The sequence below is a fragment of the Bradysia coprophila genome, unplaced genomic scaffold (assembly GCF_014529535.1).
Source record: "Bradysia coprophila strain Holo2 unplaced genomic scaffold, BU_Bcop_v1 contig_476, whole genome shotgun sequence".
Taxonomy (NCBI): Eukaryota; Metazoa; Arthropoda; class Insecta; order Diptera; family Sciaridae; genus Bradysia; species Bradysia coprophila.
Window position 1 is genome coordinate 1,643,623 of NW_023503727.1, and position 21,501 is coordinate 1,665,123.

Here is a 21,501-nt window from a genome sequence, read left to right on the forward strand (position 1 = left end):
AACTCTACGTTTATATGGTGTTCGTCGCTTATGAGTGCAAGGATTTTTTTTATCTGCCAATACACCTTCACCATAAAATCTGATTTTGGATTTTTCAAATAGAAATGAAAGAAAGAAGAAAAGAAAACGAAAATTGCTAGCGATTCGAATCTAGCTGGCACTTAGAGGACGTAGTTTTATTTAACAAATAAGAAAATTATTACGAATCAGAGTTCATGGTCTGACTATAAATGTCATCCATAAAACACTTTTTGTTGACGTCATGATAATTGACCTCTGCTGTCAGCATTGTTGGACCACCATTTGTCGCATTTCCTCCCGTAATAACTGACAACCACCACCGACGAACACAAAATCATCAACCACTATGAATAAATTCGACTTCAATTTAGATACCAGAAATATAGCTAATTGGTTTCAAACTAAATTCATTCCGGGATTGGAGATTCTGTTGACGGCACTATAATTGGGTTATGCACTATGCAACTGGATCGATTTATGTAAATAGTTTTGCCACTTAGTTGGTTACATTGGATGCTGCGAAAGTAATTCATTACATGAGGTAACAATTTTATGATAAAAACAACCTCCCAAGTGTCTTTTGGAACAACAAGCTTCTGTAGTTGTTTTTCGAGAAGTGTACACCTTCGGCTCGGATATACGACCTATTCACTTATCAAAAGGACTGCTACCGAAAGTTGGGAGGTTTTGTTTATCACAAAATTGTTACCTCATGTAATGAAGTAATTTCGCAGCATGTAATGTAACCTGCTATTACTGTCTGTCCTATGCGAAAATTGAATTTACCAAAAATTAACTGAAAATATTCCTCATGAAATCGCAGGTGAGAAATTGATATGTAATGTTCAAATTTCGCATTGCGCAGGCATTAAAGTGATGACATGAAAATTTAACGGCTTTAATTGAGTAAAATATGGAACACGTTTCGATATTCACGTTTCACACCTATCGCTGGTGTAAGGTACTTTTTAGCCCCGTACGAAGTACGAAGGGGCTTATAGGATTACGATGCCGTGTGTAATTGATGGAATTCGAAGCAGACGGTAAGGGCAAAGTGTTTGCCTATGTTCATAGATGACGAATCCGCAATAAGAATTTGGGCCGTCTGTCCGTCTGTCTGTCACGTCGATATCTTGAGTAAATCAAATCCGATTTCAAATTTTTTTTTCCCTGAAAGATAGTCAAAATAGTGAGGCTAAGTTCGAAGATGGGCATATTCGGGTCGGCCCTTCGTGAGTTAGGGCCACCTAAGTGATTTAAGGTCTTTTGGTGATATTTATGGCAAAATAAACGATGGAAATGTAAATGACACGGCATATGATAGGTATTGTCAATACCAATCCAGGAAAACAAAGTTTTTTAAAATCGGGTGAGTGGATCGTGAGTTAGGGCCTTAGAAGTGAAAAGATACGAGGGCCCTGTGTGTATTTTACATAGAACTCGAGTAAATTTCATTCGTTTTTCGTAATTTTTGTGTCATTTGAAAGGTAATCAAAGGCCGAATAGAATATTGTTGAAAAAAAAAATAAATTTGGGTCCTCGGACTAAGGCCGCTACTAGGGCCCTATGCGTATTTTACATATAACTCGAGCAAATTTCATCCGTTTTTCGTAATTTTTGTTTCATTTGGAAGGTAATCAAAGGTCGAATAGAATGTTGTTGAAAAAAAATTAAATTTGGGTCCTTGGACTAAGGCCACTACTAGGGCCCTATGTGTATTTTACATATAACTCGAGCAAATTTCATTCGTTTTTCGTAATTTTTGTGTCATTTGGAAGGTAATCGACCGCCGAATAGAAAGTTGTTGAAAAAAAATTAAATTTGGGTCCTTGGACTAAGGCCACTACTAGGGCCCTATGTGTATTTTACATTGAACTCGAGTAAATTTCATTCGTTTTTCGTAATTTTTGTGTCATTTGAAAGGTAATCAAAGGCCGAATAGAATATTGTTGAAAAAAAAATAAATTTGGGTCCTCGGACTAAGGCCGCTACTAGGGCCCTATGCGTATTTTACATATAACTCGAGCAAATTTCATCCGTTTTTCGTAATTTTTGTTTCATTTGGAAGGTAATCAAAGGCCGAATAGAATGTTGTTGAAAAAAAATTAAATTTGGGTCCTTGGACTAAGGCCACTACTAGGGCCCTATGTGTATTTTACATTGAACTCGAGTAAATTTCATTCGTTTTTCGTAATTTTTGTGTCATTTGGAAGGTAATCAAAGGCCGAATAGAATATTGTTGAAAAAAAAAAAAATTGGGTCCTCGGACTAAGGCCGCTACTAGGGCCCTATGCGTATTTTACATATAACTCGAGCAAATTTCATCCGTTTTTCGTAATTTTTGTTTCATTTGGAAGGTAATCAAAGGTCGAATAGAATGTTGTTGAAAAAAAATTAAATTTGGGTCCTTGCACTAAGGCCGCTACTAGGGCCCTATGTGTATTTTACATATAACTCGAGCAAATTTCATCCGTTTTTCGTAATTTTTGTGTCATTTGGAAGGTAATCAAAGGCCGAATAGAATGTTGTTGAAAAAAAATTAAATTTGGGTCCTTGGACTAAGGCCACTACTAGGGCCCTATGTGTATTTTACATTGAACTCGAGTAAATTTCATTCGTTTTTCGAAATTTTTGTGTCATTTGAAAGGTAATCAAAGGCCGAATAGAATATTGTTGAAAAAAAAAAAATTTGGGTCCTCGGACTAAGGCCGCTACTAGGGCCCTATGCGTATTTTACATATAACTCGAGCAAATTTCATCCGTTTTTCGTAATTTTTGTTTCATTTGGAAGGTAATCAAAGGCCGAATAGAATGTTGTTGAAAAAAAATTAAATTTGGGTCCTTGGACTAAGGCCACTACTAGGGCCCTATGTGTATTTTACATTTTACTCGAGTAAATTTCATTCGTTTTTCGTAATTTTTGTGTCATTTGGAAGGTAATCAAAGGCCGAATAGAATGTTGTTGAAAAAAAAAAAATTTGGGTCCTCGGACTATGGCCCCTACTAGGGCCCTATGCGTATTTTACATACAACTCGAGTAAATTTCATCCGTTTTTCGTAATTTTTGTTTCATTTGAAAGATAATCGAACACCGAATGGAATGTTGTTGAAAAAAAAAATTAAATTTGGGTCCTTGGACTAAGGCCGCTACTAGGGCGCTATGTGTATTTTACATTGAACTCGAGTAAATTTCATCCGTTTTTCGTAATTTTTGTTTCATTTGGAAGGTAATCAAAGGCCGAATAGAATGTTGTTGAAAAAAAATTAAATTTGGATCCTCGGACTGAGGCCGATACTAGGCCCTATGTGTATTTATACTCAATAAATTAAAATTTTAGGGCTATTTGAAATTTTTGTTTTATTTGAAAGGAACGTCGTACGGGGCCTCGTAATTGCGCTATGCGCAATTTCTAAGATGTACACATTCCATAATAATTTTACTTTAACTACTTTAACCGGCGCATAGGCTTACGGTCAAAGTAGGGTGACAGACGCACTAGGGTCACGTACGCAATAGATATACGGGTTTGTACGGGGCTCAGTCGCAGCAAACGCTCCGACTGTTCTGATGGCTCGTTTCTTTTAACTTATAGTGTATGCGGGGTTCACGGTATAACCGAAAATATCAAACAAAATTTTGAAGAGTATACCATAACATAAAATGTCGACAGAGTGGATGTCCCGCAGAACTGTGAAAATTTTCAATATAAACCAAAATCAATGAAAAGGATAAAAAAACCGAAGAAAAAAAATGTCGTACTGCCTCCTCGCAACACATAAATATAAAAGTTATGTGACTCTTCGTTTTATTATACAGGAAAATGTAAAAAAGTTTTTCATTCCATTCATTTTCTCTTCGTCCATCAGCTGACAAAATCGTTAACATAAATTCATTTTCGTATACTATAGCTTGTAGCAGTGAAGGATATAGTTTCAACTATTACAAAATTGAATACTAAAATACTGTCGCGTCGTAATCATGTCTTAGCAGTCATATAAATGTACAGTTTCACAATTTGTTCTAATGTAGCAATACAGAATGTAATGGAGACTATTCATATAAATAACCCTCTGCTCTTTCTTACAAACTTTCTTGTTAGTTAGAACAACAATGTATAGGGATGTAGAACAATAAGTTTTTATACCCAGGTCAGAAGGAACCTTTGCTTCTCTGCCGGCAGTTTTCTTTTGTCGTAGAAATTTTATTTCTCCTTTTCTCTCGATTATATTCCACCGCCACATTTTTCGAGCGCTCGGGACCATGGTCCAATTGGTCTCTATGAAGATGCGGCACTGTCAGTCGGTAGACACTCGTCAGTTGTGAATGAACCTTATTTTTTACATGTCATAGATAGACGTGGTATTTCCAGGGACTATATTTGGAAGTCTTTCTTAGATTTTCCCGAATTATCCTACATTTTTCCGACCTTTTGCGAACTTTCCCAGAAAATGTTTTTTAGGACAATTCAAGAAAATATAGGGAAATGTTTTCACAAAAACAGTATCTAAAGCAGGCAGCCAAACGAATACAGCAATAAACTAATAATGACGTCAGAGCTTGCCTCATATATTAAGAGATTTCATTTTTAATTATTCAAATATGTGCCTACGGACACCCAGTGGACGTGACACGTTGTTTCAGTGGCAACAAAAATTAATTAATCACCAAAAAAACAATTTAACCCAGCCAGTCACACTGTCGACAGTGACTGTGAGTGAGACCCGCACCAAAGAACTGTTTGTATTCGAAGTTTTGTTGTTATCACCGTTAAAATTAAGCTCTGCAGTGAACCAAATCGTTCTTTGTACAGTCAGAGGCAGTGTGAAATTTCTGCATGAATTTGCTTCAACTGATCCACACATGATGCGTGACACATCCAATCAAAAGTGTTTATACATTTGAAGCTGCTATATGCACGTATATGATTGTTTGTGTAGATCAGCTGAAAAACAGCTGAATCAAATTCATGCTGAAATTTCGTTGCCTCTAACTGTAAATCTATAGATGTCTGAGAAGGACAAGAAGGCACAGACAAGTTAAAGAGATAAAAAAATGTTTGCGACATAATTTCGATCGTCTCATAAGCCAAAAAAAAAATCTTTTTCACTTGACCGATTTCAGAACATTATCAAACACGGTCTCACCATGAATGTGCATTAAACCGGATATTGTGGGGGGTATAAGTAACAAACGTACGAACAAATTGATAAGGGCATGTAATTCGTGCAAACATTTTGGCTGAATAAATTTGATATAACCGGGAGATTTTCGGTACCTATATCAAGTGGTGAAAAATGGAAATGAATTTTAAGTTATAATGGTAAATCGATATTTAAATTTGTATACGAGCCGGAACTCCACTTTAACGCTTTCAATGTTTTTTTTTTGGTGTATGTGTGTTCATTTTGTATGTAGGCCAAATTTAAAATTTAGGTAGCAGATGTATACTAACTGGTAAATGATAGTCGATGGCGGAGGTATTTCGTCGAATATTCGAAGTAGCTATTTAGTGGGCATTAGTTGAGCTCGAGTTCTTGCAGTATGACCTAAATACTTACTAAGATTGACACAAAATCCATTACTTCATTAGCAAAGTAAGACGAGAAATAACCAGATTCGATGCTAAACTTGTCAAACAATTTAATCTGCAGGTGCTAATTATGTAGCTGATCAACAAGACAAGACAACACTTCAAATACCGTCAAAATGTACTCATCTATATCCCAACAAAAATCTCTTCGAGAAAAGTGTGACCGCATGTGGCAGATAAATTTTCTTGCTGGTCTGTTCCTGAACATTTGGCACTTTGCGACGCAGATTTTTTTGGTAAAATTTTGGTTGTTTCCAGTCAAATTTTTTTTGGTAAAAATTATTTGGCAGATGATGAGAAAAACTAAGCCAGCTTGTTTGAACTAAAATTGGGTGTAAAATTTAATTTTTGCGTAACGAAGCTGAAAGCGTCAACTCTAGCGATATCATTCATTTTAGAAATTGTACTTTAAAGACTGCGTCACACTTTTCTCGAAGAGATTTTTGTTGGGATATCAGTCGTTTTAGAAGTTTTAGAACACTGCTTTTTATAACAGTTTATAACAGAAATTCAAAAATTTGACGAAATTCGAAAATTGGACGAAAATCGAAAATTTGACGAAAATCGAAAATTTAACGAAATTCGAAAATTTGACTAAATTCGAAAATTTGACGAAATTCGAAAATTGGACGAAATTTGACGAAATTCGAAAATTTGACGAAAATCGAAAATTTGACGAAAATCGAAAATTTGACGAAATTCGAAAATTTGACGAAATTCGAAAATTTGACAAAATTCGAAAATTTGACGAATAAAGTAATTCTCTACCTGCCACCATTCAAGAAATATCTACAAAACTCCAATTGACCCACCCATTTCCAACTTTCGACATTTTTCACATATGCCCCTCTGTTCTACTCGTAAAACTCTGAGACTTTGCCGAAGAAAGTAATTCTCTATCTCTCATAACCCAAAAAAATATTAGTCCTTTCATCCTACGCTCGAGTAGCTCAAAATTTGGTCACTCTAATCACTCTAGCTCAAACGAATCTGCTCCGATTTTTTTAATTATTTTTTTGTTCGAATCGTGTTACGAATACCTTTCATTTGATGGGTCGCACGCCTCTGTAGGTTTCAATACAGCTAAGCTACAGCCGAAAACGCGTTCCCGACCCTCGAAAACCACACTCAGAAACCACTTCGAGGCCAATAAAACAAAATTGTGGTTTTTCCTGGGGTAATGGCGTATCACATTTTCATTTTTATGCCCACCCTGAGGTTCCTGCAAAATTTCATGGAGATTGGTTGACTAGTTTCCGAGATCGACCGTCGATAGATAGACAGATAGACAGATAGAAACATACAGAGTAAGTTGAAAGATTTTGATTCTTTGGAAAACGTTAATGCACCAATTTCTATCAAAATGACCAACTTCAAAACGATGTATCTCTGGCAATTTTAAAGTTACATAGTCGAGTGATAGCTCGTTTTGCTCGTATTTGAAGCGCGAATATAGAATAGGATTTGTGACGATACAGGCCAAAGGAAAGAAACTTAAATTCTCGCCGATATATAGAGTCCGCGTCTCAAAAAAATTTCTTCGTTCTTTTGGAAGTTAGACTGCGTCAAGTCCTCCGCTATCGCTCCGGACATGATTTTCCAAATCACAGCCCTTGAGCAAGAAAGAGAAGGGGAAAATGTGTAGTTAGTCCAAAACAGGGCCAAACGTGATAACACTATTTTATTCATCTGATTAAATGTCTTGGTCGATCCATAATGTGGTACTGACATCATCATTTGTTCATGGGGCAAATGTGATCGTGATGCCAGATGAGCATGCATCCCCAACAAAATTCGTATGTGCATTTGATGCAAGTCATGTGAATGCAGCCATTGTTTTTCTGTTTTGGGAAATTTTTTATTTTTTTTATTTTTTTGAAAGTAGAGACCAATAGACGAACGAATATAGTCTGTTAAGTTGTATCGCAGTAGATACATAGGAGTTATGTTGTCAAAGAAAGATACTCGGTTACAGCACTACCGTATATACAATCTACAATGTTTTCTGTCAACGAATGCCGTTGCAAACCCAATTGTGTCCATGCTCGGGACCAAGACATCCCCAGCAAAATCGATATCGACACTTTGTGCAGAGCATGGCGTTGCAGCCTTCTTTTTTCTAAAAAAATTGATTCAATTAATTTCTAACTTGAAGCCATTGTCGACCAATAGCTGTAGAACATAACCTATGATTATACTAGCGCGAACTTTTACAAAATGTCACAATTCAAATGAATCTTAGCATAGTCAAATATTCTAGCAATTTCAATTTCGGTGCAGAATAGAGAAGGCAAAACGTCTTTCAATACCGAGTGATTCTGATTGACTGTGGTTTTGTTATTTTAATACCAGAATGTTCGATTCGCCTATTGGTAAGTCAAGTTAAACATTCATACTAACCTCAATAGGTGATTTGCAATTGGGACATTTCTTTGTAGTTTTCAATACGGTATCTTCGCTTGCCCGCTCAGCCTGTCTCCTCTCTTCCTGTTTTTGTCGTTGTTTTCTCTCTCTTTCTTCATTTTCTTGTACTAATCTCTGGAATTCTTCTTCTCTTCTTCTTTGATCTTCCATTTGTCTGGCTTCTTCTTTCCTCTGTCTTTCCTCTTCCAGTCTCCTTTCCTCTTCCAGTCTCCTTTCCTCTTCTTCCTGTTCAATTTGTTCTATTCTTCTAATTTCTTCTTGTTCTCTTCTGGTTCTCATCAACCATTCTTCATTGGCCCGTTCAATCTCTTCGATCATCAGTTCGTTTTGAGTTTCCTGCAGTAGATATTGTTCAGCCACTTCCTCATCTCTGATTCTCCGTAAATTGTCGGTACGCTCCTCTTCGGTAAGTTCACAGTCGGTGGTACCGTGGTACAGCTTTGAGCAAAGGGTGCAAAGAAAGTGAAAACACTTCCAACATTCAGCCCTGCCACTGCCGTCGGTCTCAATAATGGCATCGCACCCTTCGCGTGGACAGTAAACCTTGACCGAACAATCAATTGATCAACAAATATACCAACTAAATTAACACTTACAATGTCATCCATATCGCCGACAGCCTTTTTAATCATGAGCGTTTCGTACCGGTCAAAGACCGTATTCGAAACGACAGTTTCGACAAAGTTTTCTGAAGCGTTGATTTCGCAACTCGGCTGTGGACAATTAAATTTGTCTATGTGTCCGTCGTTGATAGCAGTTTCCAAATTTGTTTTGACACAGTTGCGGCAATAGTAATGAGTGCAACCATACGAGATCATGTCATCACTTTCCTCTGTACATATTTCACACACAGATTGTTCTGCAACATCAATATTCTCCTCATCACCGCTAACATCGCTTCCTGTAAGAGGTTAGTGAAACGTGATTCTGACCGTCATTAGACTATATCGGAGAGGTCGGCATGCATGAGACCACCATGCATCTCTTTTCGTTCCTCAACATTCAGGTAGATTCGATGAAAACATCAACTCATTCTGACCCATACGTGTGACTCTTATTCTTACCGGAACTATAATCTTCGAAGTTCATCGACAGTAAACTCAACTGTTTCGCCAGAAACATATCTTCATCCGAATCTAAATCCATAAAAAAGTTTTCAAACTCTGTTTCATCGTCATCAGAATCGGAAGCAGATCGCCTCAATTCTTCCGCTGACCCATTCTTGGTAACTAATTGTGGAAAATTTGTAGCACCAGATTTTCCCGGCTGCGGATTGCTGAAATGAAAGCAAATTCACTTCAACAATTCAATACGAAGACTTGTAACGAATTACTTCATATTCTATCAGGTGGTTTGCGTTACCGCGTCGTGATCGTACTGTAAGCTCACACCAGTTGAATTCACATTTAACTTAAAATAGGTCTAGCTCCTGATCCAGACGTCCTAGAAATTTATTTTTTCGGGATTTATAATCAGGAGGGAAAAATACCCATAGGTTTTCGAACTCGTAACTGCAACGTACGGGGTGTCGAGTAGTGAATCGAAGAATGTTCACAAAGATCTTGCAACCAAAATTTTACAATTGCACGCTCTGAATTCAATATTTGAAGTAAGAACAAATTTGCTCATTGCGATTATCGACTTCCTTTCCTCAGCAGTGATAAGATAAATATGTTAGCTTGTTCACTGAACATTGTTCCCAATGGTGTAGAAGATAAAGTTGATATTTATATCTGGTGATGCATAACAATTTCTCTTACTGAGAAATGTGCAAACATGATGATACCAACTTAAGTGCAGTGCTTATTTGCGCATGTACTATAACCCAAAGAGTTATACCCGAGAGGGTACAATGATGTTGATGGTCCTTTCAACATGAGTAGGATATTCCATATATTTTTGTAATTTCCTTCGATCGCTTCCTTCGAGCGTACAACTTTTTGGATGTAGAGAGTAGACCTCATCAATATTAAGACATTTTACTTAATTTGTAAACAAGCGAAGCAAGTAGCTTTACGCTTTTCAGTTCAATCAGAGGAGCAGATATAAATTTACAAAAAACTGTGCGAAACTACTGTAGTAAAAGTCAACATGATAATATTCATTGTCTAGTCACGCAGTCTAATCTTTCAGATAAATTTCTATTCCTGCGTTTTGTAAGTCGTCTGTGCGGTGTGGTGAAAGATGTATGCATATTAAACTCTTGCGAGTGACAAATACTGATAAAGAGCTCAATGATTTAATGCGTTATCACTAAAGAATAAAAGTTATCGCCAGTACTCGTTTATGTCTTGTGTGCATAATAGCCAAACGTTTCTACTAAATTATTTGAAGTGACTGGGCTGTTTTTAGTGGACACGAATATGGGCGATCAAGCGAATACCCAGATAGCACGACAGCGTCAATTTTTGACGGAAAGCGATAGAGTTACGATTCAAAGGTTTATTCAGAATGAAATTCGAGGAAAACCATTTTTACCAAGTCCTGAGGATATTTACCGGGAAGTAATTAAACGCCTTACCAAAATAAAAAAATTCGGCGTTACAGAAAGTATTCGAAAATGCATCTTTGAAATGATCGAGGCAACCTTGCAGAACTGGATGTTCAAACCTACAGTTGATGGTAATTAAATTAAGTAACATTTTAAGGCAGACAATTAAAACTATAACGTAACGAACGCAGCTACGTTAAATTTAGACAACGCACTCCAAGAACAAAGCAAAGGAACAGATTTTATTACTTGCTTATACCAACAAAAAAACGAGCCGTCAGAACAGTCGGAGCGTTCGCTGCGACTGAGCCCCGTACGAACCCGTACATCTATTGCGTACGCGACCTTAGTTCGTCGGTCGCCCTACTCTTACCCTAAACCTACTAACCTAAAATTCTTACGAAATGTGCACGTCTTAAAAATTGCGCATAGCGCAATTACGAAGCCCCGTACGACGTTCCTTTCAACTGTAACCCAAACTTAATAATTTTTGCAACAATTTATATTAACCTATATTTACCTATAAATAAACATTTTACTAATAAATATACTAGTATATAGCTCAAAAGAACTATCTACACCGTTATATAGCTCAATATAGCTATATATATTTACTAGGTCCCACCTGTTGGGCGGGTCGGGTCCCTTGACTGATAATTTTTCCAAAATAATTAACCAATTATATTACACTATTATAAATATCTTAATTTATTTTAACTGATTTTTTCATCTCATATCAGATTAATCGTCTACAACGTGACAAAGAAGCGCATCCGATAAAGACACAATGAAATTCTATTGTGTTTTAAAGCCTTTTTCAGTGATCACATTTACATTGAAAGAACGTTCGTGCCTATTTTTCAAATATACGTTGGCTCTCATCGCAATTTTACGAGTGTAAAAATCTTACCAAATCAAAATGACATTTGACACCGCCAAAATTAACTGCTCTATTTTTTTCTATTACTCTGCTTGATACTTTGCCGCAAACTGCTCGCTCGTCCGAGCTGTCTAATATTGCAATACGATACCGCAACTCGTGTGAATTACGACCCTCGCTTCGCTCGGGCCGCAAACTTCACACTCGTCAGAGTTGTCTGCTTGTTAATTATCAAATACCAATAATCGAATATCAATGATATTGTTCATTTATTACATTGCATTTCTATTTTTTGGGGTAACTTCCGAAGCGTTGATCACACATAGCTTATCGTCGAACTTAACCTTCCAAATGTCAGATGTATAATTTTAGGAACCAAAATTTTTCACTATTTTCTGCCAGTCAAGGGAATAAGACATTAAATTATCAATTGTCAACAGAGTAAAATCCTGTTTTTCGGGAATAGTTTCCAGATACTTAGGCCCACATGACCTATCTTCCAACTATCTTTGTGTGGTTACAAACATTTCAGTGAAGGGAATTATCAATTATCAATTATAAGCAGCGTAAAATGAATTTTTCTGGAATAGCTTTCAGATCCTTAGGCCCGACATGGACCATCTTTGAATTCCATTCCTCGTCGATTAAAACAAATTTTATTAAAATCGGTTAAGAATGACTCAAGTCATCTCAAGTCGTGACAAATAGATTACAAACAATTACGTTTCTCATAGCATTTCATAAAATGTCACAACACATTAAATTATCAATATTAATTTTCAATTAACATGTATTATCAATTATCAACAGAGTAAAATCCTGTTTTTCTGGAATAGTTTCCAGAACCTTATCCCGACATGGCCCATCTTTGAAATTAACCTCAGGAATCCCTTTCCTCGTCGATTAAAAAAAACCATAAAAATCGGTTATGAATTAATCAAGTTATCGTGATTACAAAAAAAAATAGGTTACAAACAATTACGTTTTCCTTCACATTTCATACATTGTTAAGTTACAAACATTTTATGGTATTTTGTGGCGTAAGACCCTTGACTTTCAGCCAAGGGAACAATATTATTATTACCAATGGGAAATTATATTCGACCAATATTTTTTGATCGACAACCATTGGAATTTTTCCTTTTACAAATATTTTAATTCTCGCAACCGTTATTATCATCAAATTGGTACCAATTAGATGGAAATATTGGTAAATGTAATTATTTTTAACGCTCAACCCAAAACTAATAACGTTCGATTATTACCATCCATTACCAATTATCAGTTATTACAGTTACATTTTATATAATAATATCACCACAACACATTAAATTATCAAAATATCAATTATCAGCACTGTATTATCAATTACAATTATCAACAATTAAAATTATCAATAAAATCATGTTTTTCTGGAATAGTTTCCAGAACCTTATCCCGACATGGCTCATCTTCGAACTTAACCTCAGGAATTTCATTCCTCGTCGATTAAAAAAAAATCATCAAAATCGGTTAAGAATTACTCAAGTTATCGTCGTGACAAAAAAAATGCTTACAAACAATTAAGGTTTTGATAATTTTCCATACACTGTATGGTTACTAACATTTTAGAGTATTTTCTGGCGTAAGACCCTTGACTTTCAGTCAAGGGAATAAATAGATATCCATATTTGGGATGCTTGAAACACCCCACACACATAACCAATCACTTCCCACTGATCAGTAACTTTGTAAGTATCATTTTCACCGATTTCTATTGTTTTTACAAAAATCCAAAATGGCGGCCGACGGCCATTTTGTTAGGAGGTGGAAAGTAGTACAGCTGCTTTACATTCGATAATACCTTTCAAACAAAAAAAAAATTCATGAAATTCGGTCAAAGTTTACTCGATATATTGACAAAATACTCCACGTTCACTGTACGGCCGAGTAGCGACATATAAGCTCACTCCAAGAGCCGAGCTCACGCTCCGGTAAACCGAATTCCATGAACTTTTTTTTCCCTGATTGGTACGATCAATACCTATCTAATAAAGCAAAATCCATCTAAATCCGTTCAAATTTGGCCAACGGTCAAGCAAAAACGGCTTGCCGCCCTGTACCTAGTTCACACCAAGCGGTCTAACTAACGAGTCGATCATCCGATTTCCATAAACTTTTTTTTTGTCGATTGGTATTGTAAATACCTTTCATTTGACGTATCACTTACAAGTGTAGCCTTTAAATGGCCAGAGATATCTTCGGAAAACGTTAAATCACTTATGGGGCCCCAGCTCGGGAGGGGTCGACCCAAAATCGCCCATCTTCGAACTTAGCCTCACTATTTCGACTATCTTTCAGGGAAATTTTTTTTTTTGAAATCGGATTTGATTTACTCAAGATATCGACGTGACAGACGGACGGACAGACGGACAGAAGGACAGACGGACAGACAAAATTTTTATTGCGGATTCGTCATCTATGAACATAGGCAAACACTTTGCCCTTACCGTCTGCTTCGAATTCCATCAATTACACAAGGCATCGTAATCCTATTAGCCCCTTGTACTTCGTACGGGGCTAAAAACTGAATTTATATATGAGAACTTTGGAACTTTGTTCTGGTGCCGGTTTCTAGTTGATTTCCAAATTGGCCAAAATTTGCTAGAATTTGCCGAAATTTGCTAAAATTCGATGTTAGGCAAATTTTGACAAATTCTAGCAAATTTGGAAAATTCAATTTCCCAAAAATAGGCCCTGGTTGATTTAGAGTTCTAATCAATTTTCATGTGTCTATTGTCTCTAGCACTACAAAATGTAAATGTTAATTTACAACTTACAGATGGATGTGAACGAGCTAAGCTGACAAACCGGAAAGGTGAAAAGACCAAAAATGAAACCGCTAAAACAAGTCAATTGGTCGAGTACGACCGGGACAATTATTATCCGACCTCACAAGAAGAAACAGAAAGGGACGAAGAAATGGAGCAGGTTCTACGTCAGAGCAGAATTGATCTTAATGGTTATATGCAGTATTAACAGCTGAATGATGAGCTTACAATGTTCACTTCCTTAATTCTCATTTCAGACGAAATGGAATTCGAGAAAAAAATCCAGGAAACCTTGGACAAATCTTACCAGGAAGAGAAGTCGAAGTTGCTACCAATGCTCACCGCTGCAGACTTTGATTTTGGCCGTCTAGCAGATCAATTGAATAAGGTTTTGCCAGATGGAACAGCCGTCTCTCATAAAGCCACCACATTGGAACATAGGTCAGCGTTAATTCTGGCCATTATCGAGCTACTCGGCCACGACTATAGGATCATTACCGCACCGCCCATTCAAAATCACATAAGATTATTCGGCCAACACTGTTTGTCCTTCGGTTCCAGAGTGACATATCAGAAGGGTCATCACAGAAAAAACCCAAATTCCACGTTCAACGTCTTCTCCATAAACGAATACTTGGTCAACATTGAGATCAGGGGCGATGGAAATTGTATGTGGAGTTCGGTATCGCATTCTCTGGTCGGTGACTATGGGATGATGGAATCACTCAGACTATTGACTGCAGATACTTTGATCCAGTATTCTGAACAGTTTTCGGAAATGTTGAAAAGACAGGTAAGGCGAACGAAGTTTAAACTTGATGGGGGGTAAGGAAAAATTAGTGAAAGTAAGCACCAATTCAGACCATAAGTGCGCCGCTCAATTCAATACAGAGTGTGCTGTTTTGATACATGAGATACGTAAAAATGGTTTGATTGTCTTGGCACACTTACGGTAAATGAATTGGTTTGAATTTACGTTATAATTGACGAACCGGCACGTATCTTGCAGACCAGCAAATTCAGCTACAACGCACTAACAGTTGAAGAGTTGGTCACAGTCTCTCTTACCTTACAATCATGGGGAGATGAATTTCACCTAATCGCATTGTCGTTGGCCCTCAAGCGACCGATTTACAGCTACGGTTCACTGATCGATATTCCCGAGTCATCCGTTATGGGTTACGAACAATTCCGGCAAAGTTACGAAATCGAATCGTTTCTCAATCACTTCAAATTCATTGGTGATGCACACGATGCAAACAATGAGCCGATACTTCTCCACTACGACGGTTACAGTCACTACAGTTGCGTGCTCAAACGATTTTACTGTGTTAAACCGTTGGTGCCTTTTATTCAAATAATTGACGCTTTCTTCAATGGCAACGAAATGGCACAGCCAGGTAATTCTTTTGCTTTTGATCCCTCCAATGGCGATGTAAATGTTGTAATTGAATTACCAGGTGAACCAGAGAAATTGGTAGACATTGAATCTACGGAATTTGTGTCGAATACAGCGATTGAATGGAAATTCCATAGAAGCGATTATTTCACTGATGATGATGATGATGATGATGATGATGGACAAGGACAAAGCGATCAAATTCGAAAACTCAAGAAAGATTTAAGCGACAAGGACCGACTTCTGCAACAGTACGAATCATTTTTTCAGGGAGTGAAACAAATGCTGGATAATGAAAATATTGATTTGCGACAACTGCGGGGCTTTGTTGAGAGGATGGAAAATAGTAAAAAATAGATGGCTGAGCTCTTTAAACTGTGTTTGCTCTAATCATGGTTTCACTTGATGGTCTTCCATTGTTTGTGTGGAATGACGGCAGCTTACTTCGAAAGAACTTCAAACGTCCGATCGGGAAAATTCTGTCAGTCTATGCCAGGACTTAAACTGACTCTGTGTAATAACTTAAAAAAAATAAAAGGTTGCGCAGTCAAAAAATCTTTCACAGACCGCTATCTCATGTATTATCGACAACGATGATAAGATCTACAATGAAAGTACAGAAAGGTATGATCGATCGGCCGATTCATCTTAAACGTGCTCACAATTTATGTAAAATAATATGAAAATGAGTGCGTTCGATTGCAGGAATCAAATTTTTATGTCTCCTCTTTATTCGCCTAGTCGGTTGGCCTGTAGAGGCGCCACATTTTTTTATAGTACTTCATTCTCACTGTACTATTTTTTTGTGTAACAACTTCACATTGATTCATTCCCAAGAAATGTCACAGCAGTGAAGTTTGTTCATGAAAAAATAATTCAGTGACAGCAGACTTTTGATGAAGAAAAGTACTAAATTGTAATAGATTTTGCCCTTAGTTTCTAAACTCCATTCTCCTATAGTAAAATGCAATGAAAGTGTAAAATAGGTATGGTCTATTGTCCGCCTGAAGGACATAAAAATTTGATTTTCGTACTTAAACGCACTCATTTTCATATTATTTTGACATAAAATGTGAGTGTGTTTAAGACGAATTCGCCGATCGACCATACCTATTCTAGACTTTCATTGGTAAAATGTGCGTTAATTCCAAGGTACTGAAAGAACATGTTGAGACAACTCTGAGTTGATCACGAAGGCGGTGACACACAAATTGCGTCAACGGCTACGAAGTTTATATGAATAGGGCAACTTAACAAAAACAAAATTCCGAATTTTCTTTAAAAATATTTTCTTCAAGTTGATTTCACCAAGGTTCTAAAAGAACAGGTCAAGACAACCACGGAGGCGGGTGACACCAAATTATAAACGCACTCACTACAGATAGTGTGAGAAATCAACTTAAAGAAAATATTGGAAAATTGAAAATTTTGATTTTGATAAATTGCATTTTTCATATAAACTTCGCAACCGTTGACACAATTTGCGTGTCACCGCCTACGTGATTAACACAGAGTTGTTTTAACCTGTTCTTTCAGAACCTTGGATTTCACACACAATCTGCACTGATTGCGTTTCCATATAATTAATAATAATGTTTATGGCTCATGACGTAGCCACCTTTGAGTGGCTTATAAAGATTAATTGAATTCGACTTTTTGTTTGTAACGGCGATGTTCATTGGAGTGATCAATATGCTGTGTAATTTATGCAACTTATGTTATGCAAGCAGCACCTTTTTAGCCCCGTACGAAGTACAAACGGGCTTATAGGATTACGATGCCGTGTGTAATTGATGGAATTCGAAGCAGACGGTAAGGGCAAAGTGTTTGCCTATGTTCATAGATGACGAATCTGCAATAAAAATTTTGTCTGTCCGTCTGTCCGTCTGTCACGTCGATATCTTGAGTAAATCAAATCCGATTTCAAAAAAAAAAAATCCCTGAAAGATAGTCGAAATAGTGAGGCTAAGTTCGAAGATGGGCATATTCGGGTCGGCCCTTCGTGAGTTAGGGCCACCTAAGTGATTTAAGGTCTTCTGGTGATATTTATGGCAAAATAAATGATGGAAATGTAAATGACACGGCAAATGATAGGTATTGTCAATACCAATCCAGGAAAAAAAAGGTTTTTAAAATCGGGTGAGTGTACCGTGAGTTAGGGCCTTAGAAGTGAAATGCTACTGGGGCCCTATGTGTATTTTACATAGAACTCAAGTAAATTTCATCCGTTTTTCGTAATTTTTGTTTCATTTGGAAGGTAATCAAAGGCCGAATAGAATGTTGTTGAAAAAAAATTAAATTTGGGTCCTTGGACTAAGGCCACTACTAGGGCCCTATGTGTATTTTACATATAACTCGAGCAAATTTCATCCGTTTTTCGTAATTTTTGTTTCATTTGGGAGGTAATCGAAGGCCGAATAGAATGTAGTTGAAAAAAATTTTAAATTTGGGTCCTCGGACTGAGGCCGATACTAGGCCCTTCAAAAAAATAAAATTTTAGGGCGATTTGAAATTTTTGTTTCATTTGAAAGGAATGTCGTACGGGGCTTCGTAATTGCGCTATGCGCAATTTGTAAGATGTACATATTACATAATAATTTTACTTTAACTACATTAACCGGCGCAATAGGCTTACGGTCAAAGTAGGGTGACAGACGCACTAGGGTCACGTACGCAATAGATATACGGGTTTGTACGGGGCTCAGTCGCAGCAAACGCTCCGACTGATCTGATGGCTCGTTTGTTTAATAAATGTCACCAGCCTTCGTGGGTAACTTTACCTGTTCTTTCAGAACCTTGGTTAATTCGAATGAAGTAAAAGATTTTATTGTAAGTCTGTCCTTACGTCTCAAATTTATATCCTAGATAGAATCTGTCTGTACACTCTCCACACTTGATGCGGGCCTGACGGAAACGGTATTAATAATATTTTGCTGATAAAATGAAATGTTGTTGATACAACGTCGTTATCTCCATTAGTTGTTCTTTGGTTTTCTTTCTAGAGATACACAAATGTCAAGTTATCCAGTGAGTGATCTCATAAACCTTCGACAATGAATTCTTTCAATGAAATTTTCTAAATTATTTAGCTGTGGAAAATCGGGTTCGGTTGTGCCCTAACTGCGGCCATTACTTACATTTCGATATGGTGGATGAAAAGTAACAAGAAACTGGGCGACAATAGCAGGTCCACATCCGAATTGCATACTGAAAAATGGTTGAAAGTCGGTAAAGTGAAGGAATTGTTTTTCTATCCGTTAAAGTCGGGGCGGGGAAAGAATGTTCTTGAGTGTAAATTTACCGAGTTTGGTATCGCAATTATGGGAAGCGGTCAATTCACTCTAAGAGATAGGTAGATTGTTGCAGCTTGTTAGTTTTGGAGAGTTGTTCATCTAATTCCAAACGGGATTCGGCCAATTTTTGCAGAATGTTCCTCGTGTACAATGAAGAAAACGGAAAATTCGTAACAGCAAAAAATTACTCGAAGCTGGTTCTAGTTAATTTGTATGCCGAAGACCAACTGAATGTACGACTTCAAGCAAATGGGATGCAGTCAATAGTGTTTGAACCCCAAAACTATAAAAGTCCTATCGCCGACTGTTCAATGTGGTTTGATGACCCAATGAAATGTATAGACTGTGGTGACGGGCCTGCAGAGTGGATATCAATGTCGGTTTTTTTTTACAAAATCGAACAAAAGTTTCAGTCTTGATTCAGTCTCTTTTATGCAGGTTTTTGACTGGTAAAAAGTCTGGATTACGATTGGGTTTCACAACCTACCAAAAACGCAATCTGCACCAAGGACCATGGGAAAAATTCACCAAAGTTTACACAACGTTGAGTAATGACGACACTGTTAAGTTAATGACATTTTCACTGAATCAAATCTGAAACGAGAACTAAATTCCAGGGCTTATTTGCCGACATAACTAGTTACATGCTAATGACGCAGTCATCGTTGAACGAGTTGAATAAAAAATTGGACCGACCAGTTACATCTCTTCAGTTCCGACCGAATATTGTCGTTTCCGGAACCGAACCATTCGTTGAGGATAAATGGGAATGGATAAAGATTGGCGAGGATGTTATTATCAGAAATGTTAAGCCCTGTCCCAGGTCTACCATGCGTCTTTCTATCGACAATCAATCATGAATTTTTATTCAGGTGTGCCGTCATCCGAGTCGATCCTGAAACAGCTAACGTTGACGATGAGCCGTTGAAATGTTTGCGCACATTGCGCGCACAGAAGGACCCGAACAAAATTAGTGTGGATGGAACAGCACCCGTTTTTGGAATTTATTGTGGGCTCTATTCAAATGGAAACGTTGCAGTTGGTGATGATGTTTTTGTGTACTCGGAATAAACGAAGATGACACTAACAGAAGTTGTTGTTTGTGTGTGTCAGACTAATCTCTGAGTAATCTAAAACACGTTTACAGTCATGAACACCTAAAAGTGCCGTAATTATTCCACTTTGCTCCACAGATTTGTATGTGGTTCACAAGATTGAAAAAGTCACAAGGATGTGTGGAACAAAGTGGACGAAACAAATAAGAGTTTAACACGACAGCACTTTTGGGTGTGTTCATGACTGCACATTTTTAAGTTCAGTTATGCCTGAGTTCCTCGGCAGCGTTGTTCGCTATTATTAAAAAAAGGTTTTAAGAAAAGCCGTTAGAAGTTAGAATTAACAGGATTAGTTTCACTGCTCTATGCGAGTCGGAATCTGGAATAAAATGAGACCGGTTGATGATCAAAGTTTTTTTCGGTCTTTTGTCGCTCCACACAATTTAAGAATATTCAAAAGAGACAAAGAAATCTGATCATCAACCGGGTGTTCCCAGCAATGTGTTGGATTTGGTGAAATCTAGTTCACCGAAAAGTAATTCAATTGATGATTTAATCATAGTGAACAAGTCAGTCTACTTGTAACATTCAGCGAATGAAAACGTTTTTCAATAAAGTTCTGAATGTTTTGTACCTCTGTGGTTTAAGTTTGGTTCCTGGAAATCTGGAAAACTAACAGGTTATGGGCCCAGGACACGTAGGAATGAATGAATTCGGAAAGAATCAGAAATGGAAGCAACATTACGAAGTTGAAGGAAACAACAGAATGGAAGGAAACTACGGAATAAAAAAAATACTAATGGAAGTCACGGAATCGAAAATGCGGAATTGCAACTACAGAATCGGAAACTACGGAATTGGGAACTACGGAATTGGAACCTACGGAATTGGAAACTACGGAATTGAACTACGGAATTGAACTACGGAATTGGAAAATACGGAATGGAACTACGGAATTGAACTACGGAATTGGAAGAACAGAATCGGAAATGTGAAACTAAAATAACGGAACTGTTATAAAGGAATAAAAAGACGAGTACAGCGGTATTAGTGGTGTTGGGAGTAGCCAATGCTACAGTCCAGCTAATATTCGTGAGAAAAACGAGAACGGGCAGTGAAACAAAAAAATGGCAGTGACTACGGCCAAGGCTGTATACTTTGGGGAGGTCACGCAGACCGCCATTTAATTAGATACGCGGGAACACACCACTTCTGATGACTTTACATATACAAAAAATTCACCACATCATCAAGACGACGAGAATCATCAGAGTAGGTGAATTTTTGTATGAAATCGGCCATTTTATCATTAACTGTGGTGTGTAACCCGCGTATCTGTATCTGCGTGACCTCCCCAAAGTATACAGCCTTGACTACGGCGTGGAATGTGGATTGGAATATAGAAAATGTGAACGAAATTGGTGAATTTAATTTACGTCTAAGGCGATCTTGGATCGATTTTGGATTGTTCGTCAATGGACATTTCGGTGTGTAGTTGAAGGGGTGTGAATCAATTGAAGGGGTGTGTTAGATTTGG

The 21,501-nt window shown here is 37.3% G+C and overlaps 3 protein-coding genes and 1 long non-coding RNA gene across 5 annotated transcripts; 3 read left to right on the top strand and 1 right to left on the bottom strand.

Moving 5' to 3' along the window:
- Positions 1 to 7,276: 7,276 nt before the first annotated feature.
- LOC119082656 (E3 ubiquitin-protein ligase RNF14-like) lies at positions 7,277 to 9,799 on the bottom strand. 2 transcript variants are annotated; one of them, XM_037192240.1, is made up of 6 exons: positions 9,370 to 9,798; positions 9,101 to 9,312; positions 8,633 to 8,937; positions 8,013 to 8,579; positions 7,351 to 7,453; positions 7,277 to 7,298 (listed from the first exon to the last, which is right to left on the bottom strand). In XM_037192240.1, the coding sequence occupies exons 1-6, from the start codon at positions 9,372 to 9,374 to the stop codon at positions 7,294 to 7,296; spliced, it is 1,197 nt and encodes a 398-aa protein (XP_037048135.1). In that variant the 5' UTR covers positions 9,375 to 9,798; the 3' UTR covers positions 7,277 to 7,293. The 2 variants fall into 2 exon arrangements, with proteins under 2 accessions (XP_037048135.1, XP_037048134.1); XM_037192239.1 differs by lacking the exons at positions 7,277 to 7,298; positions 7,351 to 7,453 and adding an exon at positions 7,491 to 7,731 and having other exon boundaries at positions 9,370 to 9,799.
- Positions 9,799 to 17,752, top strand: LOC119082663. Its single transcript, XR_005088676.1, has 3 exons — positions 9,799 to 9,883; positions 10,157 to 10,369; positions 17,742 to 17,752. It is a non-coding gene; the product is annotated as an uncharacterized LOC119082663 (long non-coding RNA).
- On the top strand, positions 10,245 to 15,991 carry LOC119082645. Its single transcript, XM_037192225.1, has 5 exons — positions 10,245 to 10,658; positions 14,229 to 14,408; positions 14,475 to 15,010; positions 15,227 to 15,617; positions 15,678 to 15,991. The coding sequence occupies exons 1-5, from the start codon at positions 10,400 to 10,402 to the stop codon at positions 15,971 to 15,973; spliced, it is 1,662 nt and encodes a 553-aa protein (XP_037048120.1). The 5' UTR covers positions 10,245 to 10,399; the 3' UTR covers positions 15,974 to 15,991.
- Positions 17,753 to 18,588: 836 nt separating the features above from the next.
- Positions 18,589 to 19,998, top strand: LOC119082658 (mitochondrial amidoxime-reducing component 1-like). Its single transcript, XM_037192241.1, has 6 exons — positions 18,589 to 18,643; positions 18,706 to 18,968; positions 19,043 to 19,285; positions 19,348 to 19,471; positions 19,527 to 19,732; positions 19,782 to 19,998. The coding sequence occupies exons 1-6, from the start codon at positions 18,629 to 18,631 to the stop codon at positions 19,978 to 19,980; spliced, it is 1,050 nt and encodes a 349-aa protein (XP_037048136.1). The 5' UTR covers positions 18,589 to 18,628; the 3' UTR covers positions 19,981 to 19,998.
- The last annotated feature ends 1,503 nt before the right edge of the window (positions 19,999 to 21,501 follow it).

Bases quoted from the DNA above. Each gene is read 5' to 3' on its own strand.
- LOC119082656 (XM_037192239.1), bottom strand. The intron at 8,938-9,100 runs GTAAGAATAAGA...AACCTCTTACAG, and splicing joins CTTCGAAGATTATAGTTCCG to GAAGCGATGTTAGCGGTGAT. The intron at 8,580-8,632 runs GTAAGTGTTAAT...TGTTCGGTCAAG, and splicing joins TCGGCGATATGGATGACATT to GTTTACTGTCCACGCGAAGG.
- LOC119082645 (XM_037192225.1), top strand. From the start codon at position 10,400: ATGGGCGATCAAGCGAATACCCAGATAGCACGACAGCGTCAATTTTTG. The intron at 10,659-14,228 runs GTAATTAAATTA...TACAACTTACAG, and splicing joins GTTCAAACCTACAGTTGATG to ATGGATGTGAACGAGCTAAG. The intron at 15,011-15,226 runs GTAAGGCGAACG...CGTATCTTGCAG, and splicing joins CGGAAATGTTGAAAAGACAG to ACCAGCAAATTCAGCTACAA.
- LOC119082658 (XM_037192241.1), top strand. The intron at 18,969-19,042 runs GTAGATTGTTGC...CAATTTTTGCAG, and splicing joins CAATTCACTCTAAGAGATAG to AATGTTCCTCGTGTACAATG. The intron at 19,733-19,781 runs GTCTACCATGCG...ATTTTTATTCAG, and splicing joins AATGTTAAGCCCTGTCCCAG to GTGTGCCGTCATCCGAGTCG.